Source organism: Phaseolus vulgaris, chromosome 6 (assembly GCF_051622355.1).
Source record: "Phaseolus vulgaris cultivar YP4 chromosome 6, ASM5162235v1, whole genome shotgun sequence".
NCBI classification, from domain to species: domain Eukaryota; kingdom Viridiplantae; phylum Streptophyta; class Magnoliopsida; order Fabales; family Fabaceae; genus Phaseolus; species Phaseolus vulgaris.
Window position 1 is genome coordinate 33,401,710 of NC_143503.1, and position 16,915 is coordinate 33,418,624.

The 16,915-nt window shown below is 33.5% G+C and overlaps 3 protein-coding genes across 3 annotated transcripts; all 3 read right to left on the reverse strand.

The window, feature by feature from the left end:
- Positions 1-1,264: 1,264 nt before the first annotated feature.
- Positions 1,265-1,812, reverse strand: LOC137832382 (outer envelope membrane protein 7). Its single transcript, XM_068640521.2, has one exon. It carries the CDS (start codon positions 1,734-1,736, stop codon positions 1,518-1,520), a length of 219 nt encoding a protein of 72 aa, XP_068496622.1. The 5' UTR covers positions 1,737-1,812; the 3' UTR covers positions 1,265-1,517.
- Positions 1,265-5,047, reverse strand: LOC137832383 (Galactose oxidase/kelch repeat superfamily protein). The gene has a single exon (XM_068640522.2). It carries the CDS (start codon positions 4,239-4,241, stop codon positions 3,024-3,026), a length of 1,218 nt encoding a protein of 405 aa, XP_068496623.1. The 5' UTR covers positions 4,242-5,047; the 3' UTR covers positions 1,265-3,023.
- Positions 5,048-11,425: 6,378 nt separating this feature from the next.
- On the reverse strand, positions 11,426-14,386 carry LOC137832393 (pyruvate dehydrogenase E1 component subunit beta-3, chloroplastic). The gene is made up of 4 exons (XM_068640538.1): positions 14,036-14,386; positions 13,822-13,931; positions 13,672-13,706; positions 11,426-12,756 (listed from the first exon to the last, which is right to left on the reverse strand). The coding sequence occupies exons 1-4, from the start codon at positions 14,109-14,111 to the stop codon at positions 11,784-11,786; spliced, it is 1,194 nt and encodes a 397-aa protein (XP_068496639.1). The 5' UTR covers positions 14,112-14,386; the 3' UTR covers positions 11,426-11,783.
- Between the last annotated feature and the right edge of the window lie 2,529 nt (positions 14,387-16,915).

Here is a 16,915-nt window from a genome sequence, read left to right on the forward strand (position 1 = left end):
CCTCTTTCCTGTTAGAATTTTTTTTTTCTGAATTTTTATGTTTGATTTAAGACTGAGATGCTTATCAAAGTGGTTTAAAATCTTTGCTTTCCATTTCAGCTACATTTTATTTATTTAGGAATTCTTCAATTACTTTTAGCGGACAAGAAAATTGCCCGAGTTTAATTACTTGCGTGCTCCTAAACGGAAGAAGGAAATCAAATTACGATTCAGAAAGTAAAATAAACAATAATATATTGATGCTATAAAGTTTTCCTTATATCTATTTAATTACAATGTAATGTGTTGTCTTTTATAATTTTTTACTTGTATTAATTATTTTTTATTTTCTCATTAAAGGATTATTTCTAATTAATGACGGTGCAATAATTTGATATCTATTAAATCCTCTCCGGTTTCTGTCCATTTTCCTTTAAGTCAGTTATTCCAAGTGTAAATTGTGTTTTATGATCTAAATACGTAATCATTATAACTTCGAAACATTGTCAGATAAAATTGTTTTTTATGAAAACTTATGTGCTTCAATATTATAAATTGAACTCCTACTCTTGAAACAGCATTTCTAAGTTAATTTTTTTCCTCATTATGCCAAGATTTTTCTTGTATTATCTAATTCATTTATTTATAATTTTATTTTTTTCAAATACATTGCTTAATCTTACGTTAATTTAAATCATTTTAAACTAAGACAGTATGCTAATTTGACGATATCTCTCATTTGATTTACTACATTTGAATTTTTTTAATTAATTATAATTATAATTTTAAAAACTAAAATTTTAATACATTTCATCAATAAGTATGAACTCTTTATTTTCTAAAGCTTGAATCAGTTGTATTAGGGTTTTTACAGCTCAAACAAAATTTAAAGGAAATATGATACCTAGTATAATAACTATAGATTTTAAAAACTTTGAAAAGAAAAACAAACTGAAACTAAAAATGTCATCCATCTTTGACAATCTGAATATGATAGGTTAGTATCACCCTCTCCACAACTATTGAGAAGGTCCATCTGTATCTGTGCTAACAGGAGATAAATGCTGAGTTTCAGATCCAGTGAAAGGGGTACTTCAACATTGCCATTAATATAACTTAATTCTGCTTCTTAAGATGCTCCTTACACTATTATATCACCATTTTATTTCTCCCAACAAAATGAAGCTGGTTGGCAGTAGAACTAAAATAGTTTTATAAACCAACCATTTAATTTCAATTCTCACCAATTCATCCGATTCTGATCCCATTTAACAGTTGTATGCAATTTACACAATCAAAAGAAAACATTCACAGCCACGATGGTTGAGGTAAATTACAACATCCACAGTCTATTATTCAGTAACATCAAACCGAGTTAATACCCCAAACTCGCCATTTCATTCTCATATAAACTACACAGATCCACCCCAGATAAAAAAAAACAGTCTTTTCATTTACTGCTGTCAAAGAAGAAGAAAAAAACACTTTGGGTACAGATATTGAATACCAGGCCAGAAGATGAGAAGCGTCATCAAATTTCAAACGGCTTTGACGGTGGCGGAGGAAGCAACGGCGGGGGGATTAAGGGGGGCGCGAATGGCGGTGTCTTCATCTTCGTCGGGATCGAAATCTGGATTGAGACTTCGATCGATGGCTTGGCGACCCTTTTCAAGACAAGGTTTACACGCTATCTCTATTGTGATCCACCCCAAAATCACTCCCACCACTGCTATCACCGCGCTCGTTATCGCACCCATCTCCTTTCACTCTTATTCTCTCTTTTTCTCAAACTTCTTCTTTTTACACAGATTAATCATCATCATCAACTTCCCAAATGAAACTAAACTACCAAGTAAGGCATAATTGTTCTGCGGGTTCTTATTGGGCCACTACTTCGGCCCATTATGTTTCTTTTTCTTCCTGCATCTCTACAATTTCTAATTGCACTTTAATAAAAAAAAAATTATAAAAGCTTTCATGTAATTGCACTTTAATAATTTTTAAAATGATCATTATGATTTCTGGATTATTATGCAAAGAAAGTCCCTCAAAACAAGCAATTTTCTCCATTTTTCACAGTCCCTTAAATGTTGCATTGGAAGAAAGTTCATTGCATAGCATTAAGAATTTGGCCACCTAATTCAAATGAAGCTTTGCGTGCATCTCACTTACTCACAATGTTCACACACTGGTTACAGGTGCACCACTCCTTCCACTTGCACACCATTTGCAATGGATCAACTTCTTGTACATCAAGAATCATATTTTCCAACCTTTGACAGTGACTACCATCAAGAGAAGCGAGGTGATAAAGATAGACTGTGTTTTGAAATAGAAGATTGATATGAAACAAACAACTAAAATCTTTGTAAGGGACAGAATGAGGAAAGGTAACCACAGTGCACATACACAACGTTGGAACAGATACCAAAATTCACTTGAAAGTGACATCACATGTGTAGAACTATGTCTAGGTTAACAGAACAAGCCAATATGTGAAGATGTTAACACATCTTCTCTAATATCAGTGTCTTCAAGTCAATTCGGCCATCAATTTGGTCTCCACTTTTTAATTACCTGATATTAACATGTTGCAGAACAACACTTTGATTGAACATTTATCTTTGGATAAATTTCTATACAAACATAAGTAGGAGGAGAACATAAAATCGAAAATAAAACAATTTTTCATAAGATAAAATTAGCTTATGTAAAAATTAATTAGCTTATACAGAGTAAGTATTACCTGCTTTTATCCTTTGAAAGATTGCATGATACGATTTTGGAAACAAATAAAATTAGAATTACTGACAATGAAATGAAACTATAGAAACATCCATTAAGGAGAAAATAATGTAAATATTGATGTACAACTAGCACTGCCCAAGCAACAATAACAAGATACTATCACTGATATACAATTCAAAAAACTGATTAAACTGTTGCTTCACACAGCTATTTCAACGTTTAAACCTATAATAGTTTTAGTAGTTACATTTTATTCATACAACACTCGTAGCATAATATTACAGGGTAATGAAAAACTAAGCAAACAGCAGATGAGAGCTTGAAGGAGTCAGATCAGACAAATATTCTGGCGCATTAATTACATGCCATCGAACACCGAAGTTCCATTTTTCTTTACAACTTTCTTTTGGTTTCAGTCTAGAGATATGGCCAACAACAACCAGAAGATTTCGACCCACAACATAAATATGACTATCACAAGAACTCACAGCAAATGGCTTGCATATTTGCTCAGGCAGAGGAGAACCTTCTATTGCTTCCCAGGAATCGGTTTCAGGCTCATATACCTTTAGCTTCATTCTTTCAAGCTCAGAAACAACAAACAAGTGGCCGTAAACAACGACACTGGAGCCTGTCCACCCTTCTCTGAGTCCAACAGCCATATTTTCCCATTTATTAGTTCTAGGATCATAGACCTGGCCCCTTGGAGAGACATAAAAAGGCCACAACCACCCTTCAGTCACAAGAAGTTTCTCATTGAGAACAGCAGCGTCATAAGATGCCATATTTGTTCCCATGTTGGCAATAGGGCGCCAACTCCCATTGAGAGGATCCAGCACCTCAGCAGAATCTAGCTCATGAAGATCAGTACTATTTCCCCCAGCTATATAAATCATCCCATCGATCACTCCACTAGCAAAAAAGGACCTAGCAGTGATCATCCTATTCTTCACACTCCACCTATTCTTATGCATCTCATATTTCAACACCAAGTCAAGAGGGCAATCCACATCAGAGACCATGCCACCACAAACATACAGCGTACCATCACGGGGGATCGAAACACACCGAAAACCATGAGGGTAAACCCTGTCTCTACAAGGCATTGTAGGGATAGTATGCCAAGAAAAGTGTTTGAGGTCAAGGACCTGGCACTGGATCTTCCCAGTGCACTTATGGTAGGCAAATACAAAAAGCCAAGGGTCTTTCAAACCAAATTGCTTCTTGTTGGTGAAAAACCTCTCTTTGTTACCAAGTAGCATATGCCACCTCTTGCAGACAGCTCTACAAGATGAGTGGCTTTGAACTGGAATTCGGAGAAGACAATTGAGAGCAACATCATCAGGAAGGCTAGGAATTAAGGGTTCCTCTCTTAGAGAAAGCTCTAACTCAGGTGATGGATTTGCCAAAGAAGATTGGACCACCGCTAACCTAAACTTGGGAGATAATGTCATTTGAGGATTCCCTAGCTTGTGTACTGGTGCCTGTTGAGATGAAAATCTAACACGCTGCATCTTTAAATGTCAAATATACAGCTAAAACCCCCTGATAAATACTAAAACTTTTACCTTCTGTGACTGATTAGCAAACTTCTAGTTCATGCTTTTGTATTCTCAAATGGGTTGGAACAACAATATCCAACCAAATAGTGACACCCAATTTTCAATCTGGAGGTTAAGAATCTATTCCAAAGTTACTTGAAGTGATTCCCCTCGTAGATTTTTGGGACAAATAAAAGGAATCCCCCAAATCAAATCCACAATAAAGAAAAGAAGCACCAATTCCTCCACCACAATGATCTAAAAGCTGATGTAGGATGCAACTAAAACAAAAATCTACTCCTTAAAATTCCCAACTTTACAAAAGTACTTCACACATCACAAATACGTGGACATGCCCTCTTAATCAAAAGCCAACACCTTTACCAAATGAGATTCATCAAGATGTTAACTTTAGGTGACCCCAAAATTCTTAATTTACACCAACAACAAATTTCCCTATTCAAGGCCCACCAGAAACAACACCTCAGAGACAGCAGATAAAAATCTCAACAATATATGAAATTCCAGTGCAGAAGAATACTAAAGATAGCGATTACCCTTAAAATCTCTTACTAAGATAAAGACAACCCGTAATTTATGAAGGTGGTAACAAACACTGGAGACAAATAAACAGAGATAACACAACAAACAAGGGAAAAATGAAGTGGACAAAGAGAGATGAGATTGAGGGGGCACACTGTGATTTTTAGCACAAGAATATAGGGACAAGAGAAGAGGATGACCCGTTCGTGATGATTGCGTGATCAAACAAAGATTCGAGCATGTAAAATGATAATTTCACAACTTATATAGTGTATGGATTTTTTATGTTATTATTTTAGATAAATTTAAAATTAAATAATATAAAAAATATTAAAATAATAATATTTAGAATTGTAATATGATTGAATAAAAAATATGGATTGTAAATCGGACACGTAGTGTAGATTCATAGAGACAAAACCACGCGCTTTTGGTGTTGCTGGTTTCACACGCCATTTAAAAAAATGCAGAGCCACTACAATAACAACATGGAATGGCAGTGGTCACCACGCTCTACTGTTTCATCTAAACCTGAATTGCTTCAACTTACTCACAATGTATCAAACAAAATATAAAGCTTCCCAACCCATGTTCTTCTAGTCTAGTTAAGAAATTAATAACTACAATGTTTTAATCAAAAGTTATAGTGGATATGAATTGATAATTAAAAATTAAACTTTATAAAAAAATATTCTCTTTGCTGAAAAAAATTAATTCAGTTATCTTAAATTGGAAGAAATTAGGTTCAATTGGATAAATTTAGATACTACACTCTTTTCTTTAATTTCTTAACTTACTAGATTTTCCAAACAACAAGAATTAAATTATGTTCAATCGGAAGGTAATTTTCAACTAATTACGTTTTCAATGTTGGGAATTAAATGACACTTGGAATTGAAAACTGAAAAACCTTTATTAGAGAAACGGTGTGTTATATGATGTACACAAATGAACATAAATGCACACCTATTTATACACTCTTCTATTTAGCTTATTCCAACACTCTTCCTTAAGCTAAATTCTGCAACACTTCTAACTCCTAACCACTCTCTTAGTTCTTCAAATCTGTCTAGTCTAAGTGGTTTGGTGAAAATATCAGCCACTTGCTCCTTGGTGTTGCAATGCTTCACTTCTAACTTTCCTTTTCCAACTTGTTCCCTTAAGAAATGGAACTTGGTCTCTATGTGTTTACTCCTCCCATGTGAGATTGGATTCTTTGCAAGATTGATGGCTGATTGGTTGTCCACACAAAGTTGCACAGGCTTGACATGATCCAGTTTTAAATCATTAAGCACAGATTCAAGCCAAACACATTGACAAGCTGCCTCTGCTGCAGCTATATACTCTGCCTCACAAGATGAGAGAGCAACTACAGTTTGCTTCTTAGAACACCAAGAAATTGGTGCTTTCAAATATTTGAAAAAATATCCATAGGTGCTCTTCCTTCCCACTTTATCACCACACCAGTCTGAATCACTCCAAGCCTCCAAACAGTCTTCAGATTTATTCAAGCTTACTGGAAACAGTACCCTGTTGTCTCCTTAAGATACCTCAATATGTGCTTTGCTGCTGCCATGTGAGAGACTCTTGGATTACACATGAATCTACTTATTAGTCCAACTGCATAGCTTATGTCAGGCCTGCTGTTGCAGATGAACCTCAAACTTCCAACAATCTGTTTAAACAAAGTACTATCTACTGCAATCTCCTCCAAGGCTTCTGTCAGTTTCAAATTTCCAGCAGCAGGCACCCTAGCTCCATTGCATTGATTCATATTGAATCTGTTGAGCACTTCATTAATGTACTTCCTTTGATGCAGGATAATACCTTGATCTGTGTATACAAATTCCATTCCCATAAAATAGCTAAGCATTCCCAAATCTGTCATTTCAAAATCAGCCTTCAATCTATTTTTGAATTGCTCAATCTCTGTCATTGAACTCCCTGTGATTAACAAATCATCCACATATAGACATACATAGATTAAGCTTTGACTTTGTGACTCTCTTACATACACTCCATATTCTACTGAACACTTTGTGAAGCCTAGCTTGAGCAAAAACGAATCTATCAGTTTATTCCACACTCTAGGAGCTTGTTTGAGTCCATAAAGTGCTTTCTTAAGTTTGAACACTTTGTGGTTGGCATCCTTTGCTTCAAAACCTGGTGGCTGAGTCACATAAACCTCCTCTTCTAAAATTCCATTCAAGAATGCAGATTTAACATCCATTTGATAGATTTTCCAGTTTCTAGAACTGGCCACAGCAATCACCAATCTAATGGTTTCCAATCTGGCCACTGGTGCATAGACTTCAGTGTAGTCTATTCCATATTTCTGCAGAAAACCCTTAGCAACTAATCTTGCTTTATGCTTGGCTATGCTGCCATCAGACTTGAGTTTTATCTTGAAAACCCATTTGACATCAATTGGTCTTTTTCCCTTTGGCAAAGCCACTAATTCCCAGGTTTCATTTCTCTCCAGTGATTCCAGCTCTTCAATCATTGCACTCTTCCACTTTCTATCAACTATTGCTTCCTTCCAAGTGATTGGCTCAATGTCTGCCACAAATGCTAAGTGAACCAACTCTCCTTCATCAGTGATCAAATTATCCCTGTAAACTTCATGACCTGTTAATCTGGAAGAAGGAAATCTTTGCCTTTGTGATCTTCTAGATTCTGGCTCAACAGTATTTTCATGTTCTTCGTCTTGTTGTTGTCCACTGTCTTCTAAAAAACAATGAATCTGTTTTACAGATTTACTCCAATTCCAGGATGCATTCTCATCTACAACAACATCTCTGCTGATGAGAATTTGCTGGTTTACTGGGTTGAACAACCTGTAAGCACCTGTTGGATGATATCCAATTAAGATAAGAGCTTCACTCTTATCTTCCAACTTCTTCCTCTTCTCATATGGAATATGCCTATAGCACAAGGAACCAAAAATTTTCAAATGACTAACAGTTGGTTTAAGTCCAGACCAAATTGTTTCTGGTACAACTGCCTCCAATTTTTTTGTAGGACACCTATTGAGAATATAGGCTGCAGTGGTGACATCCTCTCCCCAAAAGCTATGAGGCAGCCCTTTGCCTTTAAGCATGCACCTTGCCATATCAAGCAAAGTTCTATTTCTTCTCTCTGCAATTCCATTATGTTGTGGAGTGTAAGGAGCTGTAACTTCATGTTCAATTCCTTTTGCAGCACAAAATTCTTCCATCTCTTTGGAATTGAATTCTCCACCTCCATCAGTTCTGAAAATGGTTAAGGCATAGCCTGATTGCCTTTCAACCTTAGCACAAAATTTTACAAATCTTCCAAACACCTCACCTTTCTTCTTTAATAGGTAGATCCAGATTTTTCTGGTGAATTCATCCACAAAAGTAAGAAAATACCTATTACCTCCAAGTGAATTGCTATCAAGAGGGCCACATACATCTGAGTATACAACCTCCAAAGGCTTCTTTGCTCTTTGCAGTACAGAGTTCTTAAAATTCTTTCTTGATTGCTTCCCAAATAGGCAACCTTCACAAGTCTTATGAGATAGGTTGATTGGTGGCAACCCTGTGACCATTTGTTTACTGCTCAGTTGGTTCAAACTCTTGAAATTCAAATGGCCAAATCTGTAGTGCCACACCAGATTTGTTTCCTCCTTATTCCCAATTGAAGACAAGCATTGTGCAGTTGATGTATTAAGATTAGTCTTAAAAGTCCTATTTTTAGACAAAGGTGCCTTAAGAACCAACCTTGATTTCTGATCATAGATCTTGATAGAATTCTGCTCCATTGACATTTTGAATCCCTTTTCCAGTAGTTGGCCTAAGCTGAGAAGATTATTCTTCATTGATGGCACATATAGGACATCATTCATACAACCAACTCTTCCATCTTTACAAGTGAATCTGACCTTGCCAATTCCTTCAGCAAAGATCATACTATTATCTGCAAATCTCACACTGTTTTTGACATTAGAATCAAAATCAATAATCCACTCCCTGTTTCCAGTCATATGATTGGAACAGCCTGTGTCTAAGTACCAACTTGAAGCATCTTCATCTTGATCTGTAGTGGCCATCAATAATACTTGATCTAAATCAGAATCTTCATCTTCTTGAGCTAGATGTGCTTCATCTTTCTTGGAAAATTTTCCAGTGTTGTTACTGTTATCAGCTCCCCAACATTCAGCTGCAAAATGACCATACTTTCCACAATTATAACACTGCAGTTTTCTTTTATCTTGGAATTTCTTGGATCCATGATCTTGACTCCCTCTACCAGCAGCCAATTTCTGCTTCTGCACACTATTTTGGCTCTGGTTCTGACTGCTTGAAGCAGGCCAGTCACTTGATTGACCTCCTCTTCCTCTTCCTCTTCCTTTCTTTTTCCAGCCACTTCTTCCTCTGCCTCTGCCAGCAGTTTGAGCCTGGAAAACTTGCTCTGCCACCTTTTCTTTACCTTTTCTTGAAAGTAACCGCTGCTCATGTGCTTCAAGAGAATTCTGGAGTTCTTCTACTGTCATTTCATCAAGATCCTTGGATTCTTCAATTGCCACAACAATGTGATCAAAAGCAGGAGTCAAAGTTCTAAGAATCTTCTCAACCACCTTTGAATCAGGCAGCTGCTCATCACAGCCTCGCATGGAATTTGCAATTGCTTGGATTTTACCAAAGTAATCACACACTGATTCTTGATCAGTCATGGACAGCAACTCAAATTGTCTTCTGAGTGATTGCAACCTCACCTTCTTAACCCTACCAGTATTTCCATAGGTTTGTTCTAGTATGTCCCAAATATGCTTGGCAGATTCAGCTTTTGAGATTTTCTGGAAAATGGCCGCTGAGACACACTGATGCAGTAACATCCGTACCTTGCAATCAATCTTTTTATTTTCTTTTGATTGCTTCTCAGACTTTTTCTTCTGCTCCTCTGTTTCAAGCTTGACAGCTTCTTCTAATTCTTGAAAACCAAGAATGGCTTCCATCTTCACAATCCAATCATCATAATCTTTCCCATCAAACACTGGAAGACTCCCTAGAACCACACCAAATGCAGCCATGACAGCTATCACCTACAGCAGTCAACCTTCAATTCTTGGCTTGCAAACCAGCAGATCCTCCTCTGCTCAAAGTTCCAGCAAGAGTCTTACCCTCACTGCCAGGAAACCACACAAGTCCCCTCCCTATGCTCTGGATACCACTTTGTTGGGAATTAAATGACAGTTGGAATTGAAAACTGAAAAACCTTTATTAGAGAAACTGTGTGTTATATGATGTACACAAATGAACATAAATGCACACCTATTTATACACTCTTCTATTTAGCTTATTCCAACATTCAAGAGAGAGAATCAGTTTCTTTTAAGTGGACATGAAATATTCTTTATGGTTGTTAATAATTTTGTTACTTTATTAATCACACTATACAATTTTGATTTTTTATTTCAATTGTCATAATTAAATTTTAAAATTAGAATAGCTTGTACGCATGTTATTTTAGCAAACAATTTTAGGGATTTGTGTTTACTCTTAAGAAGAAGGAGAAGTTCTTTTAATACATAGTTTCTTATTGAATTGTTTAACTATTTGTACATTAAATATTTCACATGCTTAGATCATCTTTTAATTGGGTCCTTATAAAAGACAAGATGTATCAAACCTACTTCAATACTTTTGTATTTTCTAGATTAAAACAGTAATTGGCAAAGCTATGTCAAAAACTACTGTTACCACTATTTTCGCTATATGTACGGGATTTTTAACATTTAGGTACATTTTCATAAAATAATTATTAAAATAAATAAAATTTTAAAAAATCACTAAAATAGGCAAATCGTGTTAAAATAGAACAATTTCTGTTAAAAATTGATTATATTAACAAATTTATCCAATTTCTGTTAAAATTTGATTGCACTAACAAATTTATCCATTTTTTATAAAAAATGATTTTTTGACACCCATTTTTCCTTTGCTCCAAATTACACCTTCGTGTTGAATTACTTATGTGATAGAGATATTTTTGTAAAATAATAGACATGAGATGGATGTAATTTGGAACATTGGTGTCAAATTGTCACTACTCTTTTTATAATTAAGATTAAGATATGAAATTGATAGGAAAAAATAGAGTGGTGATATGCTATAAACAGTAAAAAACATTGACTTTACACACCAATAAAATAATCTTTAATTTATTTTTTAATTTTTAATATTATTATAATGTGGTGTCAGTATATAGTTTTCCTGTATATGATGTGAGAATTTTTTTCCGTAAAAATATCATCATGTGCCATCTTCATTATTATCATTTCTATTATTCTCACATCATGGTTGTCATTGTTACCAACTCTCTTAAAAACCATCATCACCAATAGAAAAAACGAATGACAGAGTGGATAATCATTCTTATGGTTTAAGTTCAAAATTTGATAAATTTAGTTTTCTGAAAAACTTACAAACCTTAACATTGACGTGGCATTTGCAGTCATATGTTTTCTATATCATCTACAAACTTTGTTTAAATTCACAACCATGAAAACAAACCACCCATACAAGTGGTTTCAAAATGAGAACTGATAGTTGTAGTCTAACAGAGAGACGTGTGTGAGAAGATAGGTAATGTGATGAACAAAGATAGTGAGAGAAATATCATAAAAGTATGCTGTATAAATAATATCACTCTTACAAAATAGGCCTACGATAAGAATTTGAGGTGGGTTCAACGCATACTACAAATACGAGAGTTGATGGCCTAACAAGATCGTAGCCACTACAAGATGCAGATACCTCAGATTGGGTGATAATTGTAAATGTTTTATGAAAAAAAATGCAAAAGGTTATCCAAAAATAAATAAAAAGGTTTAGGTCATGGGGGGACTTGGAAGAGAAAGAAAAAGAAGGAAATGGGAAACTTGTAAAGCAGGTTCTAGCTATAGCTTTACCAGAACCATATCCTTATTGGGACTGGTTTTTTCATCAATTACTGGCAGAGCTGCTCGACTGCTGCGACAATCTGAGCAGGTTGAACCACAGTCCATTCCTCCAATGTTCCTGCATATGGCGTTGGCACATCCTGAGAGGATAAACATATAATAGGAGCATCCAAATAATCATTGAAATTTTCAGTAATAGAAGCTGTCAGGCTAGCACCAATTCCACCTGTCCGCATACACTCTTCAACAATTAACACGCGATGAGTTTTCTTCACTGAATTTCCAATTGTGTAAAGGTCAAATGGTTTCAAAGATCTTATGTCAATTACTTCAGGATCATACCCTTTGTTCACCAATGTCTTGGCAGCTTGCATGACATGATACCTCATTCTGGAATAGGTTAAAATTGTGACATGCTCCCCAGGCCTAACCATCTCAGCTTCTTCAAGTGATAATACATACTCCTCATCAGGAATTCTCTCCTTGAGGTTATAAAGCAACACATGCTCAAAAAGGATCACAGGGTTCTCACTTCGGATAGCAGCTTTCATCAAGCCCTTGGCATTGTAAGGAGTTGAGCAGGCAACCATCTGGATTCCAGGGATTGACTGAAAATATGACTCAAGTCGCTGTGAGTGCTCAGCCCCTAGTTGCCGCCCAACTCCACCAGGTCCACGGATAACAATTGGTATTTTAAACTGGCCTCCAGACGTGTAATGGAGCATGCCACAGTTGTTGGAGATCTGGTTGAATGCCAGAAGTAGAAAACCCATGTTCATGCCCTCAACAATTGGCCTCAGACCAGTCATGGCAGCTCCAATGCCCATGCCTGTGAAGGCATTCTCAGCAATAGGGGTGTCCAAAACCCTGAGGTCCCCAAACTTAGGTGCTAGGCCCTTGGTCACTTTGTAAGATCCACCATAATGACCCACATCCTCACCCATGACACATACACGAGGATCCCTCTCCATTTCTTCTTCCAAACCTTCTCGTAGGGCCTCAAAGAGGAGAAGTTCATGCCTGAGAGTCAAGTGCATACCTGGTCAATTTCATCATTATTTGGCACCTTCTCATCCTATTTCTACAACTAACACAGGCAATAAGAGCATACAACATATGCCAAAGCATGCTTTTAGAAAGTTCAACCAATACTCTGTTAACTACGATTCAAGATTAACTGTCACGTAAATATTACTTGCCAGCCAACCTTTATCATAGTTCCGAACTTATACTTTGGTTTTACGACTGCATTTCATCAGACTAAAAAAGTACAGAACAATGCAAAAAAGATTATTTTTGCATTAAAATCAAACACCAAAAACAATGAAGTAGCTACTAAATAAACACCCTTTTAAGTGCTCTAAAATCAACTACAAAATCAAATAAAATTACCATAAGTATGGGGTTGCGTAGTAGTTGTGGTACAGTATAGATGAATGCGAACACTTGCATTTTCAATGCAAAATGCACACCTATAACACATTTCATGTACAAGGAAAAAACATTTTATTTGAAAAACATGACACTAACAAAAACAGCCAACATAAAATTATTATCTGTTCCTAAAAAAACAGCCGCGTAAAATTAATATCTATTCCTAAAAGATGATTAGTAAACATGTAACAGCGCTCTGCCTTTTTACTGGTGGCTAAATAAACCCAAAATCATTTTGAAAGTGACAAGTAAGTCAATTTATTTAAGAAATGGGTCTTATGCAAACTGAATTAGACTGTCCTAATTATGATAGCATTAGCACCAGGATAATTAAATAAAGAGGTAAATTTACCAGCCAAAAAAGGATAAACATATCAACTTAGTCTCATCACATAACACACTGCATACGGTGTTGTAAGACACTACTAGTTTAAAACATTAAATAAATATAAAAAAAAAACATTTAAGAGTGACAGAAAGTGATAGCAGAAAGAAACTTACCCGGTTTGTGATGATGTAGAACTATCTGCCTTAGTCTGCAAACAACCCAGAAGCTAATCAACAGCATTATAACAAACACCTTGCACACTACATCTCATGAATCCTAAATTTAACTAAAAACAAATTAAGGGATAGTCACAAACAACTTACGGCAACTGCATTAGTAAGCAGCTTCTGAGTCCGAGACTTCTGAGCTCCTCTTGAGAGGAGGTGGTTCATCCGCGCATCAGATCTGACAACAAAAAACTCTCCTTTCCTCGCTGAACCATCAAAAAACAGAAAGATAAAACATTTCAGTGAGGAAAAGTAAAATAGTGAATAAAAAGAAAAGAGGGAGATTGAAAAATTGATAATTGGAAGAAACCTGAGATGGGTGATGGAAAGTGGAGTTTGTTGGAGGCGGAAAATGCGGTGAGAGGAGGGTTGAAAAGGGTGGCCATGGAGATATGGAGTGAATGAAGGAATGAAAGAGCGAATAGATCGAAGTTGGAGAAAGTGAGTGAGGGACGGAAGCGTTGGAATGAATCGAAAAATATAAATAAGAAGAGTTAGAAAGAGTGGGAGGAAGAAAGAGAAGGAAGAAGTGGCGGAGAAACCGAGAAAAAAAGGTTTGGTTTGTGTGTTGTGTGTTTTAACGTTGCTGTGGTACCCTTCACCCAAGCAACTTTTTTCGTCTATTTAGTTCTCCTACCAACACCTATCTCTCCAACACCTCATTTTATACTTCCATCTACTTCATAATTTGTGATGGTGTTTGCTAAAAGATACTATTACTATTTTCACTGCATTTTCTAGATGTATTATTTAGTATTACAAAGACAATGATTAATTAAAGAAGAAAATTGGAGTAGTGGTAATATTTTTTTACACAAAGAAAGGCTATATAAATTCTATTAAAACTGAAAATTAGAAGGAATATATTTTTAATGTTATGTAATGACATTTGAAAAAATATTGTGCTTTTTTTAAATAGAGGAAGAAACCATTAACCTCAGACAGAAAACAACTTAATTTTAGTGTTAAAAACGAAGAAATAAGGCAATTAACCATTGGTTATCTAGTAATATAGAACGATCAATTTAATTTAATGACCAAAATTTTAGAAACTAATTTTAGCTGTCAATAAATTTAGAGATGAATTTATGCACTTAACAAAAATTAAAATCCAATTTTAGATTCTGTTAAAGACGCAGTCGCTATTTCATTCATTACTGGCCCTCTTAAAGAGATTTTTATTTGATTAATTATTTTTTACCTGATGTAATATTTTCTGTTTATATAATACAAAGTATATGAAAAAATTATCGTTTCTTGATAACATAAAAAGTGCATATATCAATTTACAATATCATGTAAAAAAAATACAGACCATATTTTCGTAGTTAGCATTTAATATAAAAGTCCTATCCAATATAATTAAAAAATGGTTTATTTGGTAAGTAATATAATGTTAGATAAATTCAAGATCGAAGACATCTTATTCTCATCTTTGGCTTCTTCTACGGTTTATCATTCCATCCGCTGTTTTCTAGAAAAAAGGTATTATAGTTAGTTAGATTGGGAAATGAATTTCAAGTATATACTCAATTTTTTTTTATAGTCAATTGTTTTTTATATCATATTTATATTATTTTATATAATAGTTTTTTATTATAGTTTAAGATTTATTATTAGTATAGATTATAATAATAGAACATTTTAATGTCCATTATTTTTTTATCATACAATTATTTTGAAAAGGGATAATAATAATAATAATATTCAAAAAAGTTAATAGATGTATTGTTGAATACCTCTTCAATGTTTTGTAATAGGTGAAATACTTGTTTTAACTATGATGAAAAAATCAAGATTCAGAGTTTGAAAGGAATGTATTTGCTAATAAGTTTGTTAACTTTGACTTTATTCAAATAAAGTATTTTCATTGATATAATAAGCTTTTATCTAGTATTTTTTTATAGTTCTTTATTAATAGGTATAAATTACTTATGTACCATTTTTGTTAATGTATACTCTTCCTGTATATTTTTGTATTTTTTTTTTAATAATATATTTTTTTTTTCATGTGGTGGCAAATGATTGTTATTACTTAGATGTATTGTTGAAATGTAAGTTTTATAGTGATGTATAATACAAAAGCTTTTATGAAAAAACATATAAATAAATATATTTTGCTAATTGTTATTATCATTTGAATATAATCAATTATTTGACTTAAATAATTTTTTTAATAAGTAAATATTTACTTTAATATGATATTGTAATTTTAGTTAATACGTTATTTGTTATATTTTAATATTATATACGTTATCGAATGAATATTGAATATAGTTATATACTTATGTAATTAATGATTATTTAATAAAATATTCATAAATTATAATAATGAGTCTGTGTTTATAATAAAATTAAAACTTATGAAAAAAAAATGTTTTTGTTAAATTATAATGATTTAATAAAATGTGATATTTATTTTATATTTTAAAATTAATTCATACTGATAAATGATAGAAAATAAATATTGCATTGTTTTTTCTAATAGTTAGTGAAACTATAATAATATTATTTCATGTTATCTTAATATAAAGATACTACTAGATGTTTACCTTAATTAATTTATTAATTTAATCAAATATTATTACATATTAATTATAATTAAAATATAATTAATAAAAAGAAAATATTTTGTTTAAAAAATTTATTAAACTCTACAAACACTAAATAATATATATATATATATATATATGTGTGTGTTAAGTTGATCAACAAGTATGCATCTTTACTATCCATTATTCCTTTTATTTTATAAATTTAAATATAAAATAAATTATTTATTTTTTGCTGTCATGATTATCAATTAGTATCAGAATTATGGATATTTTATATTTAAATTGATTTTTGTCTGTTTTACTGTAAATGAGTTTTTTTTTTGGTTAAGTTTTACTGGTTAAACAAATTGTGTGTTGCCAATTGTTTTTATTTGGATGTACTATTCTATAAAAACAACTTATTCAAAACAAAAATCACTTCGATATGTTATATGGTTGTTTTTTAACTTTACATTATTAATTATATAAATTAAAGTGATATTTGTATATTTGATATGAAGTATTAAGAATGTTTATTGGGTTGGGTTGCCCTAAAATTCAATCCAATTAGATTAAATAGTGTTTCTTTTATGATTTAGTTAAATTTAATCTAATTTCAAAATTGAGTCACTCTTATATGAGTTTTATAATGGATT